The sequence below is a fragment of the Callithrix jacchus genome, chromosome 9 (genome assembly GCF_049354715.1).
Source record: "Callithrix jacchus isolate 240 chromosome 9, calJac240_pri, whole genome shotgun sequence".
In the NCBI taxonomy this organism is placed as follows: Eukaryota; Metazoa; Chordata; class Mammalia; order Primates; family Cebidae; genus Callithrix; species Callithrix jacchus.
Genome location: NC_133510.1, coordinates 46210093 through 46226732, shown reverse-complemented (window position 1 = coordinate 46226732; position 16640 = coordinate 46210093). Strand labels below are relative to the sequence as shown.

The window sequence follows — 16640 nt, the reverse complement described above, 5'->3', positions numbered from 1 at the left end:
TAGTAACTGATTCAGTCTTCCAGATGGTGAGCAAGCCTGCTGTAGGGTACTGAGAGCAGAATGGCGGTGCACAGGAGTATAACAACTGCTATTCTTCCACATGGTGCAGTTACCATACATTTAGAGATGAGCTGGAAGTTTAGTAGGCTTAATTTTGGATGAAGGATATTAAAATTGAGAAGCCATGGGAAAGAATCATGTTATTTTTTACTGTGATAAAATATATAACATAAAATTTACCATCTTGAACATTTTCAAGTGCACAGTTGAATAGTGTAAGTTTATTTATATTGTTGCGAAACAGATCTTGAAATTCTATACCTGTTAATTTCCCTTTTCCGCCTTACCCCATCCGCTGGTAACCATTATCCTACTGATTCTATGAATTTGACTTTAGGGACTTTGCATAAGTAGATTTATACAGTATTTGTCTTTTGTAACTGGCTTATTTCACTTAGTATAATGTCTTCAAGGCTTATCCATAATATAGGATATGAGTGGATTTCCTTCCCTTTTAAGGATCAAAAATATTCTCATGTATCGATCAAATTTTGCTTATCTATTCATCCAACAGTGGACATTTGGGTTACATCCACTTCCTGACTATTGTGAATAGTGCTGTTTGAAACACAGTGTACAAATATCTCTTGGAGACTCTGCTTACAGTTCTTTTGAGTATATCTGAACTCAGGAGTGGCCTCCTGGATCATACAGTTCTATTTTTAATTTTTAGAACCCACTGTACTGTTTTTCATAGTAGCCATATCATTTTACATTATTACCAACAGGGCACAAGGTTCCAGTTTCTCCAGATCTTCACCAACACTTGTTATTCTGTTTGATTTTATGGTCGTCACCCTAATAGTGTAAGGTGGTATCTTTTTGTGGTTTGGTTTGTATTTCGCTGATTAATGACATTGTGCATCTTTTCTATGCTTGTTGACCATTTGTATATCATCTTCAGAAAAAGTCTACTAAAGTCCTTTTCCTATTTTCTTTGCAAAAAAAAAAATTTATTTATAAAAATAGTTTCAGGGCTGGGCGCAGTGGCTCACTCCTGTCATCTCAGCACTTCAGGAAGCTGAGGTGGGCAGATCACCTGAGGTCAGGAGCTCGAGATCAGCCTGGCCAACATGGTGAAGCCCCTTCTCTTTATAAATACAAAAATTAACTGTGGCCAGGCACGACGGCTCACACCTGTAATCCCAGCACTTTGGGAGGCCAAGTTGGGCAGATCACCTGAGGTCAGGAGTTTGAGACCAGCCTGGTCAACATGGTGAAACCCCATCTCTACAAAAAATACAAAAATTAGCCAGGCATGGTGGCGGGTGCCTGTAGTTCTAGCTACTTGGGACCCTAAAGCAGGAGAATCACTTGAACTCAGGAGGTGAAGGTTACAGGGAGCTGAGATAGTGCCACTCCAACTCCAGCCTGGGCAGTAGAGAGAGACTCCATCTCAAAAACAAACCAAAAAACTGGGTATGGTAGCATGCACCTGTAATCCCAGCTACTCGGGAAGCTGAAACAGGAGAATCGCTTGAACCTTGGAAGTGGAGGTTGCCCTGAGATCGTGCCATTGCACTCCAGCTTGGGTGACAGCAAGACTCTATCTCAAAAAAAAAAAAAAAAAAAAAAGAAAGAAAGAAAAAAGAAAAGAAAAGAAATTACAGTTTCAGAAGGTAACATCATAGCATGAGACTAATCTTTCTATAGGCACATTTTGGTAGACTGGTCTCTTACCTGGTAGCTTCTCTCATTGATGGCTGATATTTTACAGATGGGTTTCAGCTCCCAAAAGTGTTCTTGCTTTAAATAACAGACCTGGGAGGTTGGATGAATGATGTTTCCTTTACATTTGGTTCTTTCTCCTGAACATCTGAATACTTCAGATAAAGCTGTTTTAAATTAGATAAGAAATAGCTGCATTCCTAAGGGAAGGCTTTTCTCCCCTTAAGTTCTTAATATTTTGTTTGTAGATGTTTCAGTTGTGGCTCTAACCAAAGCAGTTCATCCTGGCCGTTGGTCAAACACTGTCTTTTCTTTTTGTTTGTTTTTTTTTGAGACGGAGTTTTGCTCTCGTTACCCAGGCTGGAGTGCAATGGCGCGATCTCGGCCATCTCAGCATTATTCCTTTCTAGATTTGTCAGTATCTGGACTTCCTTAAGCATTTTTATGAGTTCTTCTTTAATATTAAAATGAAATTTATTCATGGCTTTCTTACAAATTTTAGATTCTATTCTGTGTTTATATTGGACGAGGGTTTTCTCAAATGCAGGCAAAACAATATTCAGTTCCATGATGTCATTGATTTTCTTTCCTTCTAGACACCAAATATGCACGACGTTGGAAATATCTAAGCCTATGGCTTCACTTCTTGATTTCTTCCTTTTGCCACAAGATGTATTTCCTTTTTTCTGAGTTTTTGCTTGACCTTCTCTTGTCAGTGTGTCTTTTTCAACAGAAGGCTGGGCACTAATCGGTCCTGTCTTCTAGAAGTGACTGAGTCAGCTGGTTTCTCTGAAAGGTCTGAAGATGCTGTGGTTAGAATAGGCTTGTGGTGTTGGGTCCTTATTTTCTCCAGATTTAATTTTTCTCACTTCACTTTCTTCAGTGCTTTCAGACTCATTGCTAATGGGTTTGAGTTTTCTCCCTGGCTTTTCTGCACTCATTTTTACAGATTTGTTTTCACCTCCTTCCATTTTTAGAAGTGCTCGAGCCTCTTTTTGCTTCTTTTCCTGGAGGAGTTGAAGGGATAGATAATCCATAATATTTGGAGAATTCTTCATTGGCATACATAGATGGGCTGTGTAAAGGAGGATCAAAGGTTTCATAAGGTTCTTCATCTTTCTTATTTTCACCAAGACACAGGATGTCTTTCCATTTATTTGTATCTTCTTGAGACAGCAGAATTAGTAGGAACATCAAACACATTGGTAGGCTTGCAGTTTTGATCACCTTTATCTTTCACAGAATGTGTTCTTCATAAAATGTTCTTTTGATTATCATGGACCTGCATGCCTGGGAGGCTGCACTCTATGTGGCAGGGCTATCAGGTCACTCTGTTTTCATTTTTAAATTGAGTTATTTGGATTTTTAATTGTTGAGTTGCAGGAGTTCTTTATATATTGTGGATATTAACCCCTTATCAGTTGTATAGTTTGAAAATATTGTCTCCCATTCTATAAGTTAGTTTTTGTTGTAACTTACAGAATGTGTTGACTGGGTCTTTCAATGCATAAAGACTTTTAAATTTCATGTAGTTCCATTTGTCTATTTTCACTTTTGTTGTCTGTGCTTTTGGTGTCATATTCAAGAAATCATTGCCAAATCCAGTGTCTTGAAGCTTTTTGTTTTCTTCTATGAGTTTTCTAGTTTGGGGTCTCATTTTTAGGTATTTAATCCATTTTGTGTTAATTTTTATATATGATGTAAGATAAGGGTCCAACATCATTCTTTTGCATGTGGATATCAAGTTTTCTCAGCAACATCATGTTAAAGAGACCACCCTTTTCTCATTGTGCATTCTTGGCAGCTGGTTGAAGATCATTTGTTAATATACACTTATTTCTGGGCTTTTAATTCTATTCCATTACTCTATATGTCTGTTTTTATGCCAGTACCACACTGTTTTAACTATTGTAGCATTGTAATATGTTTTAAAATTAGGAAGTGTGAGTCCTACTTTTTCTTTCTCAAAAGCATTTTGGTTATCAGGGTCCCTTTAGATTCCATATTAATTTGGAAATACATTTTTCTATTTCTGCAAAAAATGCCATTGGGATTTTGAGAGAGACTGCCTTGAATCTGTAGATCACTTTTGGTAACATAGATAACAAAATTAAACCCATGAACACAGGATGTCTTTCCATTTATTTGTGTCTTCTTTAATTTCTTTCAGCTATGTTTTTCAGTTTTCAGCATACAATTCTTTTATCTCCTTAGGTTTATTCCTAAGTATTTTACTCATTTTGATGCTATTGTAAAGGGAATTGATTTCTTAATTTCCTTTTTGGAAATTGTTAGTGTGTAGAAAGACAACTAATTTTTTTTGTATTAATTTTGTACCCTACAATTTTGTTGAATGTGTGTATTAGTTCTAACAGGTTTTTGGTGGAAACTTTTAGTGCTTACTAAGAGATCATGTCATCTACAAACAGAAAATAATTTAACTTCTTCCTTTCAGATTTGGATAAATTTTCATTATTTACCTTGCCTAACTGTTCTGGCTAGAACTTCCAGGACTATGTTGAATAACAGTGGTAAGAGTGAGATCTTTGCCTTGTTCCTGACCTTAGAGGAATAAGCTTTCAGTCTTTCACCATTGAGTATGATTGTAAGTAGGGTTTTCATATATAACTTTTATTATTTTAAGGTAATTTTCTTCTATTTCTAGTTTTTTTAATTGGCACTTCAGTGACACAGTAAAAATAATCTTGGTGGTTTTTATGCATTTTTTGTTAGTATTTCTAGTTTTTGTGTTTTTAATCATAAGTGTTCAATCTTACCACATGCTTTTTCTACATCAGTTGAAATGACCATATGGTTTTTGTCCTCCTTTTTGTTAATGTGGTAAGTTATATTGATTGATTTTCACGTTAATCCACCCTTACATTAGAGAAACAAATCCTACTTGTACATGATGTATAATCCTTTTAATGTGCTGTTGATTTCAGTCTACTAGTATTTTGTTGAGAATGTTTACATTAATATCTATCAGAGACATTGGTCTGTAGTTTTTTTTTTTTTTCTTGTAATGTCTTTTTCTGGCTTTGGTATTAAAGTAATGTGGACCTCATAGAATGAGCTTGGAAGTATTCCTCTTCTTCAATTGTTGGGAAGAGTTTTATGAAGATTGGCATTAATTCTTTAAATGTTTGCTAGAATTCCTCAGTGAAGACATTCAGTCATGGATTTTTCTTTGTTGGGTGATTTTTGATATTCTATCTTCTTACTAGTTATGGGTTTGTTCAGATTCTCTTATTTCTTCATGGCTTAATCCTGGTTGACCATACTCTGTTTGCTAACAATTAACATCTGTTCTTTCCTTCCCAACTGGAGATGGTGGTTTAAACCACCGTAAGAAACTGCATGTCTGACAATTGCCATTTTAGTTGGTTAGAAACTCTCTAGCTACAATTCACACATATCTGTCTATTTCAAAAGTGGTTGTCTTTCATTGAGCACAAATGTGCGACAAGCAGTTGGCATCTTTTACCTCTCATATGACAGTATTCCTGGAGAGGATATGTGATTGTCTCCATCCGACAGATGAGGAAACAGCAAATCAGAAAGGTTGATTTTTTTTTTAACATTTTAAAAATTATGATGCAATTTACAGTCAATGGTGCCTAATGGTTTTATTGACAACTTTTTCTTTCTTAATGATATACAAAATCATGGTAACTTTTATAATACATCTTGTTTTAGATTTGGAAAAGTTTTAGACATTTGCTTACAATCACAAAGGCTATGAACAGTGTCTTGTCTGCTTCCAAATCTGTTATTCACTTAATCCTGTCTGTACTCTCGTGAGAAAGATGTTAATCAGGAAGAGGGTCATCTTGAATAAAGGGCACAGGATTGAGAAGAAAATTCATAAGGCAATGAAAGTATACTCACCTACCTGGCCCAATCATGCCTTATCATCTGTGGAAGAACAAGCATAGTTGTCAGAGACATTTTTAATTCCAATATGTTTGGTTACATTTCTCAAAATTTCAACCTATGCTCCTCATATGATACATTCACCTCATTTATAAGCATAATCCCTTTACCATTACCAATTAATTGCAGCCCTTCCTATTAGCTGTAGAAGAAAGATGTGAATGCATATAAGGAAGTGGCAAATTTGGGAAGTAAAGAAGAAATCAAGAATAGACATAAAAGATTTGTGATCACCTGCATATATCTACCTAGTAGCCAGCAAAGATAACAATATATCAGTATCATTCATTATTGGTCTTTGCTGCTTCATTTCATCCTCCACCAAAATAATTGAGATTAGAATGTTGTTGACATTTGCGACTTAGGCAGTGTTAGACTCCCTTGCTGAACACTCGTGTTGGATACCTTTTAATATGCTTGTTTTCTGTACAGTCTTTAACACCTCTGTGTGAAGATGACAACCAGGCACAGGAAATCATTAAGAAGCTGGAGAAGAGTATAAAGTTTCTTAGCCAGTGCACAGCTCGAGTGGCCAGTAGGGCTGAGATGTTGGGAGCCATCAATCAGGTAACCTGTCTTCACTTCTCTAATTAGAATGAAATTACAAAAAGATTCATTTTTCCTGAGACTATTGATTTTTCATTTCTAGGAATAAGTTTTAAAAAATACTTTTGTTGTATAACACATGTTAAATATAGAGAAAAATGGAATATACAAATAAAAATGTAAAAAACTCTACTAACACAAACCAGTGTTTATCATAAAAATTGTGATATTCTTCAAGATACATAGTATTATAATATAGTATTTATAATCCCTTATTTAGTGTTATAATCTGTGTTTTTATTCATATAACATAGGCAACTTTCTGTGTGATATAAATATATACACACATATCACCATTTTATGGTATTCTACTGGTTGAGTGGTTATAAATTATTTAACCAGTTCCTTATATTTAATCATTTCATGATGTTCTTGACATTTTTCTGTTATTAACAATGCTACAGTAAGTATCCTTGTATATGTATCTGTGTGTACTTGTCCTTAGAGAAGCAGAATTCCAAAAGTTCCTTGTGGACAAACCTGGTGAGATATGATTTTTTTTAAATCTATACCTAAGCAGATTTGTTAAAATGTATTTTCTTAAGAAGGAGACATTTAATTGTGGTGGTAATTTTAGTTTGATAATTTGTTATACATTTTTACTCCTTAGTTCCTTTTTAACCCCTCCCTAGAGAATACTGTTATTTTTTCATTTTTACGAAAATGGTATATGCACAGAGGTTTTTTAAAAGGTCAATCAGCTCTATAAGCCTAATTTCCCATGATCTAGAGAAACAACTTTCAATTCTTTTGTCTTGTTTGTTTTGTATTTGCATTCACATTTTTAAATAATATGCTCATGCTATCATTTAGTGATTTATTTTCAGTTTTAGGTATTATCTGTTGCTCTCCCACTATGCAGATGAATATTTAGTTCTTTTATCAATCTCTGCCCATGCCCCTCCCACACACCTTTTCACTGTCCCTCACACTAGTTGGCCACCCTGCTTTCCTGGCCAAGCTTATGCTCCAGGGTTAAACATAGTTTTCACTACCTTGCATGACCCCTCAACACTTTTCCTTTACTTGTTTTGTCTTACTCATGGGCTAGTCTGCAAGTGAATCTGCTTCTCCACCTCTCATGCCCGCATAGCTGGAAAATGCCACATTCCCATACTGACCTGTTTCTCTTTAAATTCATTATCACAAACCTTAAGCGGGTCCTTGGGGCTTCCCTTCACTCACCCTCCTCTTTTAAATATCAATTTCACACCCTTTCCTTTCTCCTCAAACCACTGTCATGTCCTTCCCCATATTCTCTCTCAAACACAGGTAATGACTTTGCTTCCTACCTCACTGAGGAAACTGGGACAATCAAAGGAAACTGCCACAAGCCCTGAGCCTCCCGGTGTGTGAACCCTTACACACTGCCTTGCTCCCGTTCCTAAAGATGCATTGTCTCTAACCCTATCCAAGGCCAGCCTTCCCTCCGAAGATGGGAGCCTTCCCCACTAATTTACTCAGGGGCATGGAACCAAATTCTCCTGACTTTTCTCCATTTCTGTTTTCTCCACTCTACTGAACCATTTCTATCAGCACACAAATATGTTGTTTTCTAGATGGGAATAATAACACAAAACAAACACAAACAAAATAACCTTTCATCCTTTGCTTCCTGGCCACCACCCAGTTTCTCTGCTCCCATTTACAGCAAACCTCGACAGAATGGTACTCACTGTGCTCAGTCTCTCTCCTCCCAAGTTCCCTCAAACCCACTCTAATCAACCTTTTGCTTCCACAAAGCAGATTTTGCCAAGGTCACCAGTGACCTCCACATTACCAACTTCAGTTTCTCGGTTCTCATCTGTCATGGCTGATGTCTTTCTCTTCCTGGAAATGCTTTCCTCATTTAGCTTCCAGCTACCACATCCCCTGGCCTTTCTCTACATCACGGGCTGCTCCTTCCAGGCTTCCTGTAGTTCTACACCTTCTCCTGGACCTCCGAATATCGAAGAGCCCCGGGGCTCCATTTGTGCACATTTGACCTCCATGTGCACGCAGTCCCCCTGTGATCCCAGGCAGTCACCTGAGGACTCTCAAATTCGTATGTTTAGCCTAACCCACTCCCCTGAGCTCCAGACCAGATTATGCTACTGCTGACTCAACAATTTCAATTGGATGTTTGATAAACTCAAACCTAACATTCAAAACCGAACTGTTCATGGTCCTCCACCAAACCTACTCCATGTGTAGTCTCCTTACTTCACTTGAGGGCAGCTCTGTCCTTTCAGTTGCTCAGGCCAAAATGGGGACAGAGGCAGCTGGAGTCATTATCAACACCTCTCTCTCTCACTTCACATTAAATCCTACAGAAAATCCTGTTGGCTGAACTGTCAGAATACATTCAAAATTCAACCACATATTTCCCTTTCTACTGCTACCATCTTGATCTCAGCCTCCATTCTGTTTTGTCCAGATTAATGAAACAGGTTTCTATATGGTTTCCTTGCTTCCATCCAATCCCAGACCCTCCCCCAAACATAGTCTGTTCTTAATAAAGCAGCCAAAATACTTTGTTTAAAATAAAACTTTAGAAAATGCTGATTAGAAAATTTTAAGTCTACTTAAAATATATTAACTCACTCATTACATTTTTAAAATGTAGATTGTTACTTTTTGGTTCAATGTCCTAAAGCTCCTCACTTAGAGTAAAAACCAATGTCTTCTGTGGTTTGAAAGGATGTGCAGCTGGGCGCAGTGGCTCACGCCTGTAATCCTAGCACTTTGGGAGCTGAGGCAGGTGGATCACGAGGTCAGGAGTTTGAGACCAGCCTGGCCAACAAGGTGAAACCCCATCACTCTAGTGGCACTCGCCTGTAATTCCAGCTACTCGGGAGGCTGAGGCAGGAGAACTGCTTGAACCTGGGAGGCGGAGGTTGCAGTGAGCTGAGATCACGCCACTGCACTCCAGCCTGGGACAGAGCAAGACTCTGTCTCTAAGAAAGGATGTGCACAATTCCCCTGCCCTCTGCCCTGTGGGTCTCTATCTCCTATGAATGTCCTCCTGGATTATCACATTACAAACCACACTTGTCTCCTTGCTGTTCATCAGATAGGCCAGGCATACTGCCACGTTAGCCACCCAGCCCTAGCTGTTCCCTCTGCCTAGAATCCTCCTTCTCCAGGTATCTATCTACATGTCCTGGCCCTCATCCTATTCATGTCCTGTTCAAATGTCAACTTATAGAATAGCCTACCCTGACTCCCATGACATTCTATGTAAAATTTCAATCTCTCTCTACCCCAGAGCTTCTCATGCCTTTTCCCGTGTTTTGATTTTCATAGCGCTGATCACCTTCTAACATACTATGTGTTCTGACATCTTTATTGTCTGTCTCCTCCTGTTAGAATATAAGCTCCATGAAGGCAGGAGTATTTGTTGGTTCACTGCTGTATTTCTCATGCCTAAAATGTACCTAATGCATCACAGGTGGTCAATAAATATTTGTTAAATTGAGTATGTGAAAGCAAAAGCAACAACAAAAATAGACTTCATCAAAATTAAGAACTTTTGTGCCTCAACGGACAGTATCAAGAAAGTGAAAAGACAATCTCAGAATGGGAGACAACACTTGGAAATCATATATCTGATAAGAAGCTAGTATCAGAATACATAAAGTACTCTTACAGCAGAAAGATAACTGAATTTAAAAAATGGGCAAAAGGCTTCAATAGACATTTCTTCAAATAAGATACACAAATGAACAATAATCAGGTGAAAAGATGTTAAACATCCTTATATATATTAGGGAAATGCAAATCAAAACCACAATGAAGCCGGCACAGTGGCTCACACCTGTAATTCCAGCACTCTGGGAGGCCGAGGTGGGTGGATCACAAGGTCAAGGAATCAAGACCAGCCTGGCCAACATGTTCAAACCTCCATCTCTACTAAAAATACCAAAATTAGCTGGGCATGGTGGTGTGCACCTGTAGTCCCAGCTACTCGGGAGGCTGAGGCAGGAGAATTGCTTGAACCCAGAAGGCAGAGATTGCAGCGAGGCAAGATCGTGCCATTGCACTCCAGCCTGGGCGATGAGCAAGACTCTGTCTCAAAAAAAAAAAAAAAAAAAAAAGAAAAACCACAATGAGATGCCACTTCACACCCATTAGGATGATTATTGTAAAAGAATAAAGGAAGGAAGGAAGGTGGGAAGGAAGAAGGGAGGGAGGGAGGGAGGGAGGAAACAAAGAAGGAATAGTATTGGTGAGGACATGGGGAGAACGCAAACACTACATTGCTGGGAGATGTGAAATGGTTCAGCCACTGTGGAACAGTTTGGTGGATCCTTAAAAGTTAAACATAGAATTACCGTATGACTTAGCAATTCCATTCCTAGATATATACCCAAAAGAATTGAAAACAGGCACTCAGATACTTGTACACAAATATTCATAGCACTATGAACATTCCAAATGTTTCACTGGGGGTACTCCTAATGTCAGCAGTTACAGGACTTTTATCTTAGTTAGAATCACCAGAGAAAAACCTTCCAGCTGCCTGCCTTGAGGGTGTAACTCTGGCTGCCAGTGTTTGGAAGCTGGAAGGAGGAGGAATAAGACTGGATCTTCACATGCAGTGGAGGGAAAATGGCTCTGCTGGCCAGAGTAAGCAGGGGGATCTCTGGATCTAATGTTTGTTTTTTTTTTTTTAACATAGACTTTCAACCATTTCTTTTGTTCACATACCCACCTTCAACCTTTACTGAGGTGCAACCTAGGTAGCTTCTAGGCTTTTCTTACTACCTTTTTTAGGGTTCAGCTTTTCTACCTCTTAGTCATTTGTGGCTGGTCCTTCTATCCAGCTTTCAAAGTCTTGTTGTCCTATTTTCTTCTGTTTGCCCTTGTAGATGCATGTCTTTATTAAAGCATTTATTGCCATTGTAGTGGGATTTAGGAATGGAATGAAGGTAAATGTGCCTGATCACCATCTTTTAATTGAGAATTGAGAATAGTATTTTCAATGTAAATGTGCTCATTTTTCTCTTGCTAGGAAAGCCGGGTTAGTAAGGCAGTTGAAGTGATGATTCAGCACGTAGAAAACTTGAAGAGGATGTATGCCAAAGAGCATGCTGAATTAGAAGAACTGAAACAGGTCCTTCTGCAGAATGAACGGTCTTTCAATCCTCTTGAAGATAACGGTAATAAGAGTTTAAGATAATAGTATTAGTTCTGTTTTTTACATTCTCCTCTTTTTTGTTCTCTTATTATGACTTTAGTACAATAAGACTCTTAGGTTAAGGATATATTAGAAAAATAATGAATTCCTGTTATTTATATAGCCAAAAATAATGTGTCAGAAAACAGGTTGGGAGACATGAAGGGTTCTTTGGTAATGACACCAAAATGTATTAATTTAGATTACTGAGATGACAGAATATGTTTAATCCAACTCATGAAGTTGACCTTAGTGTTCCCCTACTGAGGATACATTAGAATTTCTATACATTAGAAACAACTAATAATACATTAGTTATTTCTCCCCTTTAAGGAGAAGGAACTTAAATGGGAGCTCTCATCAGCAATGGTTGATGCCTCAAGGAAGGAAGGACCCTGGCTCAGTAAGCTGATAGATAAACTGGAAAATAGAGAAACATATGCGGCTATGGGGAATAACGTATTGTTTCTATAAATCGTACAACAGTTTTATTTAAAATAAGTATGAACTTTGCTGAGAATTCTTATTTCGAGAATCTATTCCCTGTTCTAGAACAGTAACCATATTTGATACTCTCCTGAACGGCACTTTAGATTCCTTTCTCCAGCAGACACTCATGTAGTGCCTACCCTGTGCTAGCTAGGCACTGTGGACACCACAGAGACACGGAGGACTGTATTCCATTAGTTAAGATGGTAATTGTTGGGGCTGGGCATGGTGGCTCACGCTTGTAATCCCAGCACTTTGGGAGGCCGAGGCGGGTGGATCACGAGGTCAAGAGATTGAGACCATCCTGGTCAACATGGTGAAACCCCGTCTCTATTAAAAATACAAAAAATTAGCTGGGCATGGTGGTGCCTGCCTGTAATCCCAGCTACTCAGGAGGCTGAGGCCGGAGAATTGCCTGAACCCAGGAGGCGGAGGTTGCGGTGAGCCGAGATCGCGCCATTGCACTCCAGCCTGGGTAACAAGAGCGAAACTCCGTCTCAAAAAAAAAAAGATGGTAATTGTTACAAAAGATGAAATGAATGATAAACAGATACTTATATTGCTCAGTAGTCTCTAAAGTCTTAATAAATCTTTTCTGAATTTTGCTTTACCTTTAAAGAATTAAGACATTGCTTAAACATAAATTGCATGTGCAATAGCTAAAATGTGTAAATGTGTTTTTCCTTTCAGATGACTGCCAAATTAAAAAACGGTCAGCTTCTTTAAACTCCAAGGTAATTACTAATTCACATAACAAATGTCTATCAAATACTTACAAGATGGTTTTAAAATGTTCTTTGAAGCTCCAGGCCTTTATAGGTAAATAATAAAACAGTGATTTAAATTCACATAGATGTCTTTGTTTATCTAAGTATGCTTTTATGCTTTCTGCTGTATTTGTGTATTAATTCAGTGTGCCCGGCAGCATGAATAAAGTCAGTATAATGGTTTCTCTCTGTTGTATAAAACTAGAGTTGGAAACAGGTAACCCAACAATGGCACAGCAGCAATCCTGAGGGACCAGCCTCCTTTCTTGCTGCCTCACTACCCTCAGCCCTTGGCTTCTGTCTCAGGGTCTAAGATGTCTACTTCAGATCCAGGCACCACGCCCTCATCATCTCATTCCAAGAAAAAGGGAGAATCAACAAGTGTTCCGTCTCCCTGTAAAGACACTCCCTAGAAGTCCAAAATAACATTTCTCTTTCCATTCTTGGTTGCATATGAGTCTGGAAAGTACAGTTTCTATTTAGGAGGCTGTATGCCTAGCTAAAAATCAGGAGGCTTATTACTAAGAAGGAAGAATGTGACGCTGAAGCTCAGCCAGCGGTTTTTGCTGCTGTGTAAAAATCAGGATTACACAGATACATAGAATTTTTGAATAAGTGACTTTAAAATCATTCCATACAAATCCCTCTTTTTCACAGAGGAGGGAAGAGAAACAAAGAAGTGATGTGATCAGTTATGATCAGGTATTGGTAGTAGCATGATTAGAAACCACGTTTCCTGGGCCACAGTTTCATACTCTTGCTGCTCAACTAATCTATGAAATTAAAGTAGGGATGATGTGGCTTAAGAAAATGATTCACATGGAACCCCTTAAATTAGTTTATCACATTTTAAAAAATTTTGTATTCTGATGATGTACTTAAAGAACCACACAAAATTATATAACGTTTTTCTGTACAAATCTCAAGAAACTCATTCATTCATTAAAGCATGGCAATCCTTAAATGTGTTAAATGAAAAAAATAAAACCATGAACAAAAAAGCTATACATGTAGGTGCATATTTGCATATTTATCCCCTCTTGAGTTGGGAGAATCTTTTTAAGCATAGAAGCAATGGTAGCAAAAGAGATGAATAGATTTGGCTGGATTAACAATAAAAAGTTTTCTGCCAGAAATATGAAAATTCAATATAGACCAAATACAAATAAACAATAATTAATATAGAACAAAGGTGGTAAACATAAATGGATGGTTCTCAGAGAAGATATATACATGATTATTTCACATAAAAAAGCAATGTTCAAGAGTACTAGAACAAATAATTGCAAACCCAAACAAGAAATCTTATATTTGTTTTATTGGCATAAATTATAATAATCCAACATCGAGTTAGGTGGAATATAAATTGGTAAAATATTTCTTGAAAACAATTTGTCTACAAGAGGGTCCTTTTAAGTCATGTCTACTGTTGAACTCAGCAGTGGTCAAGTGCATGGATGTGCATGTACAAGGATATTTGTTGGTGTTGCATACAATGATAATTTTTGAGAGTTATCTAATTGTACGTTTTTCTCCTTCTGCTAGCCATCTTCTCTTCGAAGAGTGACTATTGCCTCTTTACCCAGAAATATTGGAACTACAGGAATGGTAAGACAATTCCTAAGTGTTGTTAGTCAAGGGGAAATTCATTTTCATATGACAGAAAATATAAACATGTATTTTATCATTTCTTTTAACACTTGAACTTCTAAAGGTGGCTGGGATGGAAAATAATGACCGATTCAGTAGGAGGTCAAGCAGTTGGTAAGTGTAATTTAAGGTTCTCTTTGGGAACCTTACTATTTTATACTTGGCTAAACTAAATGAGTACTCAAATTAAGTGATACAGTAACATTTGATTTGTACAAAGTGTAAACAGAATAATTATATAAATTGGTATATAATTATGAAGTTTTTTATTATGATCTGTGAATGTGCCAAGAAAAAAATTAGGACATATAATTTTGTATTTATTTAAGCAGTAGGAAATAAATTGATAATGGCTACAGATGTATTTCATTTGACAAGTGGCTATAATCATCTTTATTTAGGCGTATTTTGGGGTCAAAGCAGAGTGAACACCGTCCCTCATTACCTCGATTTATTAGCACCTATTCCTGGGCAGATGCTGAAGAAGAAAAATGTGAACTAAAGTAGGTGAAGCTCAGTGTGTTTATTAACCTGACATAAACTGGGGAATAAACAATGGGAATAACTTTTATTCCATGGAGATAAAATAACGTATCATTAAAAAGATAATTCACTGTAAAAAATTTTTATAAACTGTAAAGCACAATAATACATTCACTCTCATAGCTCTCAGAATGGCAGAGTTTGAGGACTCAAGTTAAAAAAGACCCTGGAATTTGCCATATTTGTGAAGGTAATTTTTTTCCTGTCCAGGTGTCTGTCCATAATGGGGAAAGGTCGATAAAGAGCCACAGAAGTAAAATGTGCATCTATCTTCCATTTATGTAAATGAAGGTAGAGGAAACATGAAATTCTGTATTGCTATCTCTGTATATAGTAAATGAAACAAATATACTTCTACAGAGAAAAGTAGAGGGCAAGAAGGAGGATATGCACAAATGCTGCCTCTGAGTCCTTGGGTGACATTGGAAAAACTGCCTAATCTTACTTGGTCTCGGTTTTTACATCTGTTAAAGTGACAGATCTTAAGGAAATGATTTTATTTTATACATTTTCATGAGTGCCTACCATGTGATGGACACTCTGCTCAATTCTAAGGAATATAAAGATAAGCTGAGCACAACATGGTGCAATCCTCAAAGAGTTTTTTTTTTTTTTTTTAAGTCCTGGGAGCCTATTGCATGTGTTACAAACTCTTTTCAGATTTAGAATTAACATAATGAATCTTTTTGAGCTGGTTGGAAAAAAAAAGTCGGTTCAAGAGTCTCCTTCAAAAGATTATCTAGTTTTTGCTTTGTGTTAGTATGGTATGATTTCTACTAAGGAAGTCTTTGTAAACAAAAGACTGAAACCTTGAGAATCTTAAAGAAATACAATTAATTCTGGCTTTTGGGCCTTGTTTTCTTTAAAAACTAATATCTATCCTATGTATTTCCTATAGATATTTGAATGAAGATAAACCTTTGAGACACATTTCTCTTTGACAATTCTCAGGGTATTAAGAGCTTGAGATTTCAAAGTTCAAATCCAAGTAGAAACTCATCAGCAAATATAGTGGAACAATTATGTTTTGTTTAGGTATAGGAACACCTCTTTAAATAATATGATTTGATTTAAAATACAGTCAATCCAATTGCTATTTCCCAGTTCACTGAATATTAATTTATTTTAACTAACCTTTCATTTTAACTAGTTTTACATTGAGAATATTTTCAAAAATACTTTTTAAATTAAGATTTTCAGAGAAAACAAATGAACTCTGATGATACTCCAAGTTAGCACTGATTAGAAATCGTACAGAGAAAGGAATAAAATCAATAATAATGAGAAAATATTTAAATAAAAATTTAAAAGAAATATGGTGTCCACATTTGTTATTATACACAAAACATAGGTATATATATGTATAACCTATATACATATTTATATAAACATATATTTGTTATAAAAATGTGTGTATTCTATATGTACATATAGTATATATTATAATCAAGTATATATATAAATATGTATACATATTTTATATATAAATATACATATATATAAATATGTGCATATATAGCGTATATTTTTTATATACTGCACTCCAGCCTAGGCAACAAAGTCAGACTCTGTCTCTTAAAAAAGTATATATATATATATACACACACACACACACACACTTACATGTGTATACACATTAATATATGTTATATAAATATGATAATATATGTGTATATAATATATAAATATGGGTATGTAAAATATATACACATACATATAGTTTTCATTGACACAGATTCTGACTTTGTTGCTGAGGCTGGAGT

The 16640-nt window shown here is 36.6% G+C and overlaps 1 protein-coding gene and 1 pseudogene across 8 annotated transcripts in view; one reads left to right on the top strand and one right to left on the bottom strand.

The window, feature by feature from the left end:
- The window catches only part of IRAG2 (inositol 1,4,5-triphosphate receptor associated 2), a 57880-nt gene that overhangs the window by 39006 nt on the left and 2234 nt on the right, over window positions 1-16640 (top strand). For all 8 annotated transcript variants that reach the window (XM_054238263.2, XM_054238264.2, XM_054238261.2 and 5 more), the window contains 6 exons: window positions 6097-6231; window positions 11264-11411; window positions 12608-12651; window positions 14230-14292; window positions 14399-14448; window positions 14736-14837. In XM_054238263.2, the coding sequence (XP_054094238.2) occupies window positions 6097-6231; window positions 11264-11411; window positions 12608-12651; window positions 14230-14292; window positions 14399-14448; window positions 14736-14837 (542 nt within the window). The remainder of the gene's footprint in view (window positions 1-6096; window positions 6232-11263; window positions 11412-12607; window positions 12652-14229; window positions 14293-14398; window positions 14449-14735; window positions 14838-16640) is intronic.
- Window positions 1827-5679, bottom strand: LOC118144422 (centromere protein U pseudogene; annotated as a pseudogene).